This window comes from Notolepis coatsorum (assembly GCF_963971535.1).
Source record: "Notolepis coatsorum genome assembly, chromosome: 11".
NCBI classification, from domain to species: domain Eukaryota; kingdom Metazoa; phylum Chordata; class Actinopteri; order Aulopiformes; family Paralepididae; genus Notolepis; species Notolepis coatsorum.
In genome coordinates, this window is record NC_140175.1 from 98,214,405 (window position 1) to 98,228,182 (window position 13,778).

The following is a 13,778-nucleotide window of genomic DNA, read 5'->3' on the forward strand; positions in this document are numbered from 1 at the left end:
GAACATTAACCGTTTGGTAGTGCGGCAGTGAAAGGGTTAACCTCGTTCCCACTTGTATCTCCTCGGTGAGATAAACAACAGCTTAACACCTCTCCTCTCACTCTATTGTCTGACTGGCTCACCCTGCACTACACCTCTCCTCGGTGAGATAAAAAACTGCCTCCTCTCCTCTGACTGGTTCATCTGCACACTCCTGGGTGAGATAAACAACTGCCTCCTCTCCTCTGACTGGTTCATCTGATCACTACAATCTGCATAGTTAATTGTGGCGCCTCCTCTCGTCACTTCACCTGGACTCGAACCCACTGGCACAGTTCAGCGGCATCATCATGTGTTTTCAAGTCGCACGCTGCTTTCCCTTTGCTGTAATCATTGGAATGATGGAATATCATAACTTTTACGATGAACAACCCGAAGAAGAAGCGTTTTGGTTAGCTAGATAACACGAAGACACCGTGTTGGTAAGTTAAATTCCATAAAAATTCCCTCATACTTGTACAACGAGCGTTTCGCGGAGGACCAGTTCAGAGTTAATTATGGGATTTGTTTTAACCTTAAAGGAACACTCCAACATTTTGGGAAATTAGCTTATTTGCCATCTACCCTGGAGTTACACAAGAAGATACATACCTTTTTCTTCTCTGTGCATGCAGTAGGCGTAGGAAGACGTTGGGAACAAGGCTAATGGAGGAACCTACTTCCAGTGACTGACGCTAAGCTAGGCTAACGGTGCGCGTCTTCCTACTCCTACTGCATGCACAGAGAAGAAACAGGTTTGTATCTTCTTGTCTAACTCCAGGGTAGATGGCAAATAAGCTAATCTCCCAAAATGTTGGAGTGTTCCTTTAAGTGAATTGTTGCTTCTATCTGTTATTTTGACAAACACGTGGATTTCATAACGCATCTAACATAATGTAAAATGACAAATGTTTCCACTGGAATATCCAATTTCCAACCGAAGGATCCAAGTTTTCGTTAAGTCTCGTGTTTCGATGGCGAATTCGTGTAAATAACGCGAATAACGTTGCAGTTGTTTGGCTAAAAATAAAACAACGACGATCTGTTGTTGATTGATTTGAAAAATGTATTAACAGATTCCAGAATGGGTACAATACAGTACAGCTGTTAAGGGGATGCAGACCAGAGAAAGACTTTCGTCTTGTTTACATCAGGGTTACCGAATCTCCGCCGTTGGTGTCACAGCGCATGCGCACCATGCCGCGTTCACGTTACTGGGAAGAAGCGGAAGAACCAGTTTCCGACTGGGAAAAACCATTCACGTCAGCCTCCTAGTGGTAATTCCTACTAGGACATATGGGATTATTTTATAGACCCCATATCTCCCACTTCGCGTCACGAATTGCGGAAGTATGGATGTGGGCGTTTCATCCATAGATATATATAGAGTCAAAGCGTGAAGGCTTCCTAGTTGTAGCAACGAGATGTCCTCTGGTTCTTCCGCTTCTTCCCAGTAACGTGAACGCGGCATGGTGCGCATGCGCTGTGACACCAACGGCGGAGATGGACGTTCGGTCTGTAAATACCACTCGTCGAGTAACAATGTTTTAAACTGTTTATTAGCAACTCCGAGCTTCCAGACCCCATCGTGAAGCTGTGTTAGACCCATATTGTACGCTGGGTATCTTTGAAATTCAGATCTGATGTATTCTTGACACACCGCGAGCCCCTTGACGACGCTTGGTCGTTTCGCTACTGGGTGATCGGGGCGGGTGGGCAAGTGACTCCGGTCACAAAAGCCACAGGCTTGCAAACCGAAAGTCACGAAAGGGGCTAATGACATACCAGATTTGCAAATACAGTACTGTTTGTGATACAAAAAGAGTCCAGAAAAGAGAGTACATTTGACGTAGAAACTGTACATTGGAGGAGGTTGGGTAGGTGGGGTGGGGGACACACACTGTATAACTGTACAAGCAAAACTGTACATTGGAATATTGACAACCATACTTGGTCATTTACTGTACATTGGAGGGGGTTGGGTTAGGACATTTACAGGGGCCAGTTTCGAATTGCAGTCTCCCGTAGGTGTTCTTTGAGTGTTTTTTTAAAGTGGGTAGTGTTCACATTCCTTTACAGCTGTGGGTAGGGCGTTCCACATTGATGTGGCATAATTGCTAAACGTGTTTAGTCCCTTGTTTGAGCCGAATCTGGGTTTAACATGATTTGTGGAGCTCCCTCTGGTGTTGTGGTCGTGGTATTCACTGACCTTTGGGAAGTATTTTTACATGTACATGGGTACCTTGGTCGTATAGTGTATCTTGTAGACCAGGCCCATTGCAAGTTGCTGTACTCTGTCGTCTACTCTAAGCCATCCTAGGTTGTCAAAGTGGGCAGGGGTGAGGTGGGTTCTAGGAGTTATCAGTTTAATATCTGACACATATATTAAATAGATGTTTGGAGCAGGGAGATGGAGAAGGGGCTCCGTCCACTCCACGCATCGACCTGGTCTTCAGGACCTCCAGGGACGGTGCCCCCCCCCCTAACTCTGTCACAATAAATGTCACCATAATAACAAATCACGGTATGTGAGTGTGTGTGATTCCTTTAAGCCCGACGGCCCGGTACATTATTGGCCGAGATTCATAATCACGCCATAAATGTATCAATAGTACAGATGAATGAATGAATGATATTTATTGTCAACGAAATGTAAAATGCAGCCCTAGGTGCTAACACTTGGTAAGATGTGTGTACTGTGTATGAAAAGAAGACTACAAAAAACAGCAGTGACTGCTCTCAGCTGTTTAACACGTGAAGACCTAGTAGACACCATCACCAGCTGTAGGTTGTCTGAAGTGCAGTGTTACTATGAACGTTCACTAGAATGCAGGATTTAAAAAAGAAAAATGAATTTTTTTTCAAATCCTGCATTCTAGTGAATTTTCACTAGTCCATTGATTGGTCAGTTTTTATTCGCGTTGATTTGACCTTATTCTCCTGCCTCTCTGTTGATGTGACTGTTGTGGATGCTCTGTGCGATAGGTTTGCACAGTGCAGTAACAATGGAACGACGAGGCTCCCATCTTAATGTATCCTGATTCAATGAAACAAGAACAACTAAAGAACGGCGTTCTGATGAAAATGTTAGATGAAATGTTGCTTTGTCCCTCCGTTACCTTTTGACTCAAACACACATTCATCTGTAATCTGCTGTTCCTTTCAGTTGAGGAGGAGACTCCTGAAGAACCAGAACTACAACCAGAAGAACCCCGACTCCTTCCAGAACCCTACGTCTACAACCTGAAGAACCAGAACCAGAACTACAACCAGAAGAACCCAGACTCCTTCCAGAACCCTACGTCTACAACCTGAAGAACCTGAACTTAGAGCTGCCGCGGTATTGATGTTTTCCTTACCGCACAAATTTGCGAAATATTTCCTACCGCCACGGTTATTACCGCACGCACACACAAATAAAAAAAAAAGTTTGAATGCATTTTTTTTTAGTAGTAGTCTACTCTTTATAGTCTAAATGTCTATCTTTAGAGGATGACTTTGCAGCATGAATATTGTTTGGGATTCGGCAAGCACACATTCGTTATTGAAAGTGAAACACGGATTTGTGCGCCGTTCACTCGGTGTCGCGGGCAGGGGTGGTTACCCCCCCCGACCCTTTCTTCTTATTATTATTATTATTATTATTATAAAGTTACTACTTTATAATAAAAGCATTCGTTTTGTGGCATTAACGTTATATAGTTACACGTTCAATAACATCAGCATATTTACCGGACCATAGCAAGGCAAGCAATACTCAATTCATATCTCAGTTCCTTTCTTTGCTCAGAGCGTGCTGAGTTGTCCCATTCTGCGGTCTGTTAATAAAGTTTTCAATCAGACAAGTGTATAGAACGAAGGGCTTTTATTATAACATTCGTTGCAGACAGTAAAATTGTAACTGAGGGGTTACAAAACCCTGACTGTATTAAAGATTGTGATAGATTAAACCACTGCTAGTTATGTACTTTAATTACTGGCCAGACAGTACATCAAATATAGATGGTGAACACTCACAAGAACACGGCATTGACAAAGAAATAGTATTTGAGGGTATTTTATTATTATGCAACATTAGGTTACAGAATGAGAATTAGGGTCGCGCTTGTATGGCGAAGAATATGCGTAAAGTCAGTCAATAGCATGAGTCACTAAGAATAGCAGGAATCCTACGATGGGTCTAAGTTGACACCAACTGTCGTATAATAGCAACTATAGAAGGCAACGCTGGTACCGCCTGGAGACAATGGGTTCCCTCCGGGGTGTAAGGCCTTGAGGGTAGAGGAATGTTCGGATACTCAGTCTGATTCAATGAAGAATAAAGAGACTCCACGTACAGGAGTCGGTCCTTGTAAATCCCACGATCAGCAGCAAAGCAATAGTTGTAATCCAAATGCTCGATAGCACTGATGACAGCTAGCCAGCCTCTGTCCATGAGGCCAGCCCGAGTGGTAATCCTCACGAGGTTGAATCCCAAACGATAGTGGAAATCAACGAGGCTCTTCTCCGGGTAACACGTTCCAAATCAATATAATCCAACCAGTAATGGTTCTGCAATCGCCGACGCTGGTTCTCCTGTGCACATGTGCAATGGTTCTCTGACTAGGCCTCCTCGGGTGTGGGCGACGTATTTAGGCCACACACCCTGGCTAAGGTACACTAGCTAAAACACGACGAACCGCTGGGTAATGCTACACACGAACGAACTGTGGCCGCACGATATACAATAAATGAACGACTATTTACTTCACATTAGATTAGGTCGAACTTGACGTTACTGCATTAAACTCTGACACTTTACTATTCTATTCGCACATGTTCTCAACGCACGAGTTGCTCACTTCACCACGATGAACTACGTTGGCTTGTTTAGATGGACAAGCAGGTGCTCGGGGTAAGGTGGGTAAGGGTACTGAACGTACTGCTGTGCGCACCTTGCGCTGTATATATACTTAAGTGATTATCTAGTCCCAAACCGCAGTCGTTGTCTGGTATCAATACGCTGTCTCCGGGCATGTTCTGACATGCCTGAACTTGTCTTTGAACCTGACGTTGGGGGCTTGCGAGCTAGCGCCTAGGGCGCTGTCCAATAAGGAGAGCGAATATTACTCTGGTTTGAACGCAGGTAAAGGGATATTCCGTGTATATATAAATAATATACAAAGTATATCAAACAATAAAGGTAGATTATCAGTTTTAATCTGGCCCTTCACAACAAAAATCATTGTCTCGTTTAGTACTCGTGAGGAGCGATGGTAGTCCACTCCGGCGGGGAGCTAAAGCTAACGTTATTAGCCGTGTTGTGATGAGCTCTGATCAATGGCTGACATTTAGGACGTAAAAAACTAATACGCGCTTGCCGATTGGTGGTAACACACTGCATGACGCTCCAACGTGTGACGCGTCTCTCTTCTGACCATCAGTGGTCTGCAATGTTTCACGTGACTTTTCTGGTACCCAATAGGGTCGCTTGGAACCTTGATAGAGGAGTAGGGTATATCTGCAGAGCCGCAAGCCCAACGAGAGGAGGGTACTTTATTATTGTAACTGAGGGGTACAATTCCCTGACTGTATTGATAAGTATGGTATTATTAAACCACTACCTCTTGTACTTTAACTTCTGGCCATCCAGTACATGATATAGATATGATGAACACTTTCCCACCTGATGAAACGAAGTCCACACAAATGTATAAATCGAATATTTTATATAGCAAAGGGTATATACAACGTTCACTTAATGACATTTATGATTTGAAATGCACTTGTATGGCGAATGAGTATTCGTAGGTAAATCAACATTGAATGTCCAATCTCTGGTTACGCAGGGAGTAAGTATACAACCCGGTTCTTTAGGGAACTATAGCGATGGTACTTAAATGATTATAGCTGGATACCCTAAGGGGGGGGGGGGGGGTCCCGCTGGTTGTAAGACAGTAGGAGGGGGGGTTAGAAGAGCCGCTGGCGGTATCCCATCTGGCCGACGATTTCTTGGGAGAATTCAGAGTCCTGAACACGATGCCCACAGAACCTCGGTCCGCAGATGAATACAGCTGGACCCTCTGGTGGACGGTAGCTGCCGGTCCACAGATGAAGAGACGTGAGGCGACCTCACTGGAGTAGAGCGCCGTCTCACCTGGACTCCTCTCCGGGGGGTAGTTCCAACACTCAGCAGTGTTGGCCGTTATCCATGGAATAATCAAAGCACCCAAAGCATGTAGATAATCCAAGCCGTGGAAGGCTCGCCGTCGTCCGGGTAAAGTAATCCAATGTACAGGTCCACTCGTCCTGGCCCGGAGCTCCTCGGATGCAAGCACCACACGTGGTCTGCCCAGCCTGGTTAAGACTCCAGATAACGTCAGGAACGATGGGGGTACTGCTCACTTTATAACTCTAACCGAACGATGCACCATACATAATAGACTATTATTAGCTTAATAGAAATACGTCCAACTCGACGGTATAGTGCCAAACTATGACAATTCAACTATTAATCCACACGATATCTCAATGCCTATTCTGAGGCCAAGTAGGCCTTACTGCACCACACGTGCGTCGTGGGTGAGGCTTTGCGTCTGTTACTTAGTTGGAGGGTAAAGAACTAATGGACTAAAAGAAAGTTCTACTTTACTTGCGCCATATATATATGCGCTGTGAACAAATAGTACCATTCGTATTTCGCCAGACGTATTCCTACGCGGAACCGGGCTTGCCACGACATGTTGGGCGGCACGATTGAACTTGAACCAAGGGGCATGGCTGCTGGCGCCAGGTTCTCGTCCAATGGTAGAATGAAACTATTATGGGCTGTTTAGTAGACTAAAGGGATATTCAGTGCATATTGTACAAGGAATATACAGGGGATATCAAACGATATACAAATACTATTAAATATATATCCATAAATAAATATATATATTTGGTTTAATCTGATCCTTCACAACAATTATTATTATAAAAAAACAGCGGTGATGCGGTATTCAGCCTACTCTTGCGGTGGCCGTGATGTAACGGCGATACCGCGGTAATCGCGGCAGCTCTACCTGAACTACAACCAGAAGAACCCAGACTCTTTCCAGAACCCTACGTCTACAACCTGAAGAATCAGAACTACAACCAGAAGAACCCAGACTCCTTCCAGAACCCTACGTCTACAACCTGAAGAACCAGAAACCAGAAGAACCCAGACTCCTTCCAGAACCCTACGTCTACAACCAGAAGAACCCAGACTCCTTCCAGAACCCTACGTCTACAACCCGGAGCCACAATCTGCTTCAGAATCATCCTTGGAACCAGTTCGAGAGCCGCCGCTGGTACCGATATCGCCACCGATATCTATATCTCCACCGATATCGCCACCGGTATCTATATCACCACCGATATCTATATCGCCACTGGTATCTATATCTCCACCGATATCGCCACCGGTATCTCCACCGGTATCTATATCGCCACCGATATCTATATCTCCACCGATATCGCCACCGGTATCTATATCACCACCGATATCTATATCGCCACCGGTATCTATATCACCACCGATATTGCCACCGGTATCTGTATCACCACCGATATCTCCACCGGTATCTGTATCTCCACCGATATCTCCACCGGTATCTGTATCTCCACCGATATCTCCACCGGTATCTGTATGTCCACCGATATCGCCACCGGAATCTGTATCTCCACCGATATTTCCACCGGTATCTGTATCTCCACCGATATCGCCACCGGTATCTGTATCTCCACCGATATCACCACCGGTATCTGTATCTCCACCGGTATCTGTATCTCCACCGGCACAACACACGTTTGCTTATTAAATAGATTGTTGCATTCTATAATATAATAATACAAAAGTTTCAGTACCTCTGTCTGAAGTCTGTCCACAACTCCACAGTCCACACGCATTTCCTTTTGTAAAACGTCAACACATTGACAATACTAACGATAAAAACTAATGGTGAACAGATTAACAATGCAAACAAATATAATTTCTAAACGTAATAAGAAAAGTGACGATAAAGTTGTTTAATTGACGGGAGGAAAGTTGCTAAAGTCTATGTATTGTGACGGGACCGGAACAAGTCTACACATGGTAGAAGTAACCGGATATGCCGCCCGCACGTTTGTGCAAGTGGAGAATAGTTTTAAACAGAAACACAAGTCAGTCTGCCTAAAGATTACATTTATAATTCACTGGTCCTACAGTTTTAAACAGAAACAAGTCAGTCTACCTAAAGATTACATTTATAATTCACTGGTCCTACAGTTTTAAACAGAAACAAGTCGGTCTATGTAAAGATTACATTTATAATTCACTGGGGTCTAAAAAAAGAAAAGAAAAAAAGCAGTGTCGAATAGATATTCAACACTGAAGCCAGAGCAGAGAGTCTGCAGTTACCACAGCTCGCCACTAGAGGGTAGTGTCGAATAGATAATCAACACTGAAGCCAGAGCAGAGACTCTGCAGTTACCACAGCTCGCCACTAGAGGGTAGTAAGTAGCATAAGGCCAAATAATATGGGAGAGTCAGTAAATATGATTTCATACTAATATTTCATAAAATACAGTAACAATAAGGAATGCTTCACGAATTTGCGTGTCTATGCTAAATTTATTGTATTGCACTGCACACTTTTTCGAACTGTATAGTAATCTTGTTTTAGTAATCTTATTTTATTCTATGCTAAATTTATTGCATTTATTATTGGAAGCTGCTAGTCGAGGGACCACAATAAATAGATTTTCACTCGCTTTTTTTTTATTATTTTTTATCCACTTTTTCTCCCATCCCAATTTCGTATCATCCAATTCTACCCTCCCCTGTCTCGAACGCTGTTTCTTGCCTCCCACAAGCCGGCTGCAATGTGGACGAAGCCATACATTACACGAGTCCCCTCCGGTACTCGATGTAGCAGCCGTCGCATCTTTTCACCTGCACGGCGTGATCTTTCAGCGTCAGGGGTCTGCGCTGTGGAGGGACGCCGCCCCCATCGCGTCCTGATTCTACTGCGCAGGCACACCAACCGACCTGTAGGAGTCGCTGTCCACAACGTCCGATCCGCACCCATCAGTTTTCCCTCCCCCTAATACTGCCAATTGTATTAGTATGAACGGCCAAACTGAAAACAATGTGGAGAGCTGGGCTCGAACCCAGCGTCTCCAGCATTGGTGGTGAGTGCCTTGCCCACTGCACCACCTAGCCGCATCCAGTCGCTTTTGTGATAGAGATGTATATTAATGGCAAATCCATACAAAGACTAGTTTGGGGCCCTAGATTAACATAGCACCTCTACATGGGTATTCCACAACTCGATCAGTGTACAGTATGTAATGGGGATTCGTTTCCATGTCACGTCTGAGGCGGGATTCGGAACAGGCGACTCTCTGTCTGAGGTGAGATTCAAGACGCCATCTTGGCCTCTTTGCCCCCCCGGGCAGCCCCTCCTCCTTGCACCGCCCAACAGAGAGGAGCTACTCTGTGTAAAAGTCTAAATGTCTTATTTCATGATCGACAGTCCGCGGCGGTAGAAACAAATTAGTAACTGAGTTATAATACAATATAAAGTACAATGCAGAAATGGGACGAGGTACAACCTAGGGTACGGTGCAATGAGGTCTGAGTTGTAGTGCAAATGGAGCCGGCAGACGAGCGCGCAAGCGGAATTTTTATTTGCCATTTTTTTATTGATGAAAACGCATAATATGGTTTTTACCTATACATTCGGATCAGCAGTTCAGCACCTGCACTGTTGGTGGGTGAGCCTAGTAAAGGATGTCGCATTGCGTTCATCTTCAATGAATGGACCAATGCAATAGTCTACCAAAGCCCCCCCTCTCTCTCTATATATCTCACACACACACACACACACTTCAGAAACAAACATAGTATCAATGAGAGCATCAATAATACACCTGTGATGTCTAGTAAAAAAAAATATTTGGGGGGCCCCCCCCAGTGCTGGGCCCTTGGAATCATCCTAAGCTACCCCCCCCCAGCTACGCCCCTGATGGTATGTGCCACGAGGGCACCCCCATCTCTCCGTTACTATGCTTGAGACGATAAATTTTAATGAAGCAACAGATAATATACATTTCTTTTATTTGACTGTGAATAACACCATTGACCAGACGTGAAAGCTCATTCTGCACCTTCTTGAGATCAAGTGTACTAAAAATCTAAGCAAGTGAATAAAGGGCAGATGATTTACAGTTTTTCTTTGTAGATACAGTACTGAATCTTTCCAGCCGGACACATGCAATTTGAAATATGAATATAGAATATCGGGCCTATAAATGACCTTATTATGGCCAAGTCATACATCTATGGGTTGGGCCAAATCTCCTCTAGGCTCTTTCCAATGGCAGAGTTAAATCTGGATTTAATACCACTAGGTGCCTGTTACAGGGCAGCAAAGACTGTGAATGAAATCTACTGTAAGTACAGTTACTTTCGTATAATGTCCATATCTCTGCCATTTTCACCAGATTTCAACATGTTTTTTTTGTAGACGTTCACAGAAGGGTAAAGAAACCATATACGTTGTATTTTATGACAATAACATTCAGGTTTGTTCGACCCGTGAGATATAATCACAAAAATAACATCAGCATCTTTTGCATAGAATATTTTAGCAGCTTTGACAGGCTGGTGTGAGCGACGTCCATCGAAAGCCCTGGGTCTCCTCTTTCTTAGGACTACAATGATTTCATGACGGCGTCATTTCCTCCCGTTTCCGATGCAATGCGCAGAGAAATGTATAAACTCATATTTCGCTAATAACACTTAAAATCATAAACAAACGTAGTGCTGAAAATATACACGTTGACTGCTGTTTTGACAGGGTTAGGGTCTTTACTATGGCTACATTTGAAAAAGAAACGCAACATTAATTAATATGGATTAATTGATCTATTTATTACGTGAAATGAATATATATATATATATAAGATGGGGGCTTAAGGGGTTAACAATTCAGGACCATTGGTACCTTCATGCAAAGACTACTGATGTTGCAAACAAATCTGTAGACTCCTGTGAGTGCCTATGCAGCACAGTTGTAATGTTTTCTACCTAGTACATTCAAGTCTAATAAATAGTTTATTTTGTGATTGATCTCTAATAATTTTTACAGTCTAGTGTTTAACAGCCTGTCTCCTCTTCTCTCTCCTCTCCTCTCTTCTCTCTCCTCCTCTTCTCTCTCCTCTCTTCTCTCTCCTCTCTCTTCTCCTCTCCTCTCTTCTCTCTCCTCTCCTCTCCTCTCTTCTCCTCTCTCCTCTCCTCCTCTCCTCTCTTCTCTCTCCTCTTCTCTCTTCTCTCTCCTCTCCTCTCTCCTCTCCTTTCCTCTCCCCTCTTCTCCCTTTCTCCTCTCCTCTCCTCTCCTCCTCTCTCCTCTCCTCTCCTCTCTCTCCTCCAGCTGAACTATGCAGACATGCTGAAGCGTGTGGAGCCTCTGCGTAACGAGCTGCAGAAGCTGGAGGACGACGCCACAGACGACCAGTCGAAGGCGGAGGAGGTGGAGCAGATGATCCGAGACCTAGAGTCCAGCATCGGCCGCTACAAGGAGGAGTACGCCATCATGTCGGAGGCCCAGGCCATCAAGCCTGACCTGGCTGCGCTGCAGGCCAAGGTAGCATCTGTTGGCCACATCTAGCTGCTAGTCGACATCACCCGCTCTCTTACGGTCGTCCATGTGACTTGGCTTCCAAATCCCCTTAAATGTTTATTTCTTTTTGATCTACTTTTTCTCCTCCTTTTTTCTGTGATTTTTCTCCCCATCCCAATTTACCTCTCGTGCCAATTCTCCCTCCCCTGTCCTGATCGTTGCTCGCATATGCCCCCGACTGGCTGGTTGTAGGAAGGATAGAAGCCTTGCATCATATGTCCCCTCCGGTACACAAGGAGGCAGCCTGTCGCATCTTTTCACCTTCCAGCGCGGACTCTCATTTGGCGAGGAGTAACGTGTGGGAGGCTCACACTGCCCCCGCCATTTTCCTGACTTTGCTGTGCAGGCACCCCAACTGACCTGTAGGAGTCGCTGTTCACAACGACCAGATTACCACCCATCGACTTCCCACCCATGACGGCTGGCCCAAGCCGGAGGCAACGCAGACAGCCAGATTAGAACCCGGTGTCTCTTGCGTTGGTGACGAGCGCAATGTCCGCCGCGCCACCCAGCTGCCCCTTAATGTTTATGAAATGGATCATAGCGGCAAGAAATATCCAAAGGTAGTGACTAGGGCTGTCCCCGACTAAGGATTTGGATGGTCGACTATGATTGGCCAAAATTTGCCGTTAGTCGACTTGGTCGACTAATTTCTATTTCTATTTTTTTTAGGTATAATATTTTGAAAGAAATAATTTTTTTTTTTTTGTTTTTTATCATTCCATTTGGGCTGTGGGGGTGCTTAATGTCTGAAGGAGTCTACTGAAGGCTTCTTGTCCTCTGCAAAAGCATGCAATTGTTCCACTGATGGATACATCTTGATATTTGTCTAGTCTAGTGTGTTCATTAGATGGGTGAAATCCTCTTTCAGTGCCTCTGTGCCTGTTTTCGTAGGCAGTTAGCCTCTGGTATGCGTGCCATTAGCGTTAGCCACGCTTCTAGGCCTCTTTTCTTTTGGAAAGAATGATACCTTTTTTTTTTTTTTTTTTTTTTTATATATATATATTCGACTAAGAGGTTGGCCAGTCGACAACGGCTCCTTTCGACCGATTAGTCGACTAATCGACTAATAGGGGTCAGCCCTAGTAGTGAGTGACCATGTCATGCTAGCTCACTGGTAGAGGGGGTAGATTCTGTAACACATTTAAGCTGTTTTAAGATAGTTTAAATTTGATGCTGTGGGCTAACAAGGGTCCCTTGACTTCTCACCTTAAGATATCTGAATGAAGATGGGTTTGTTCAACCGTAAAATATCCTTCCTCCAGTACATAATTTTGTTCACAACTCTTAACTCACACAGAGCCACACCCATATGCCCGAATTATGGCTTCTATGTCAGCACTTTGCGAACGCTTAAATTCTATCTTAAATTATGGCTATGGGCAGGGCCGTAGCCAGGGTTTAGAAATTAGGGAGGTCCATTTATTTTTTTGGCCCAGACCGGCCCACTATAATCGGTCGGACACCACCCACCAGTACACCATCCTTACGGTCCCCTTAAATATGCGTACCTACTGTACTATTCCCCCCCCCAACCCATTACAAAGCTGGGTAGTAAGTGCCATGGACAAGTGGACCAGTGTACTCACTCGCTCTTGGCTGAATCTTGTTTTGGGTGGTGATGTAAAAACACCTGCATCATAGCAGGCTCAGGATGGGCAACGTAGTCTATAGCCTGTTCATCCCTGTCTCTCTCCTCCACAACCTGGCTTGACTAGACATAAGGAGAGAGATGATTACAATTAACTGGTACATTCAGGTCCAGAATTGTTGGAATCCCCTGACAAAGATGTGCAAAAAGCTGTACAATTTAAACAATACCATACTGGTAATGAGAAAATAGTTGTTTATTCAATGAATGCATGGAGCAGTTCCATCTTATTTCATTTGATACTAACTACTCAGTTCATACAGATTTCAAGTATTCAAATATCAATGATGAATATTGCATAAGGTTTACACAGTTAATAGATCACCTTCTTGTTTTATATTCATCTTATATGGCAATTAAATCAATGGTGTGTTTGTTTGGGGAGTTTGACCTATGTGCCTACCACGTGAAGGTGCATGATCAATGGACAGCACAAAAAC

At 44.3% G+C, this 13,778-nt stretch overlaps 1 protein-coding gene across 2 annotated transcripts in view; it reads left to right on the forward strand.

Moving 5' to 3' along the window:
* The first annotated feature begins 338 nt into the window (after positions 1-338).
* LOC311236870 (cytoplasmic dynein 1 heavy chain 1-like) overlaps positions 339-13,778 on the forward strand; it is a 30,775-nt gene continuing 17,335 nt past the window's right edge. The window contains exons 1-3 of one of the 2 annotated variants that reach the window (XM_084324659.1): positions 339-461; positions 3,185-3,358; positions 11,439-11,651. In XM_084324659.1, coding sequence (XP_084180785.1) covers positions 11,454-11,651 — 198 coding nt within the window. In that variant the 5' untranslated portion in view covers positions 339-461; positions 3,185-3,358; positions 11,439-11,453. Of the gene's footprint in view, positions 462-1,523; positions 1,631-3,184; positions 3,359-11,438; positions 11,652-13,778 lie in introns of those variants that run through there. The other variant, XM_084324660.1, reaches the window with a different exon arrangement.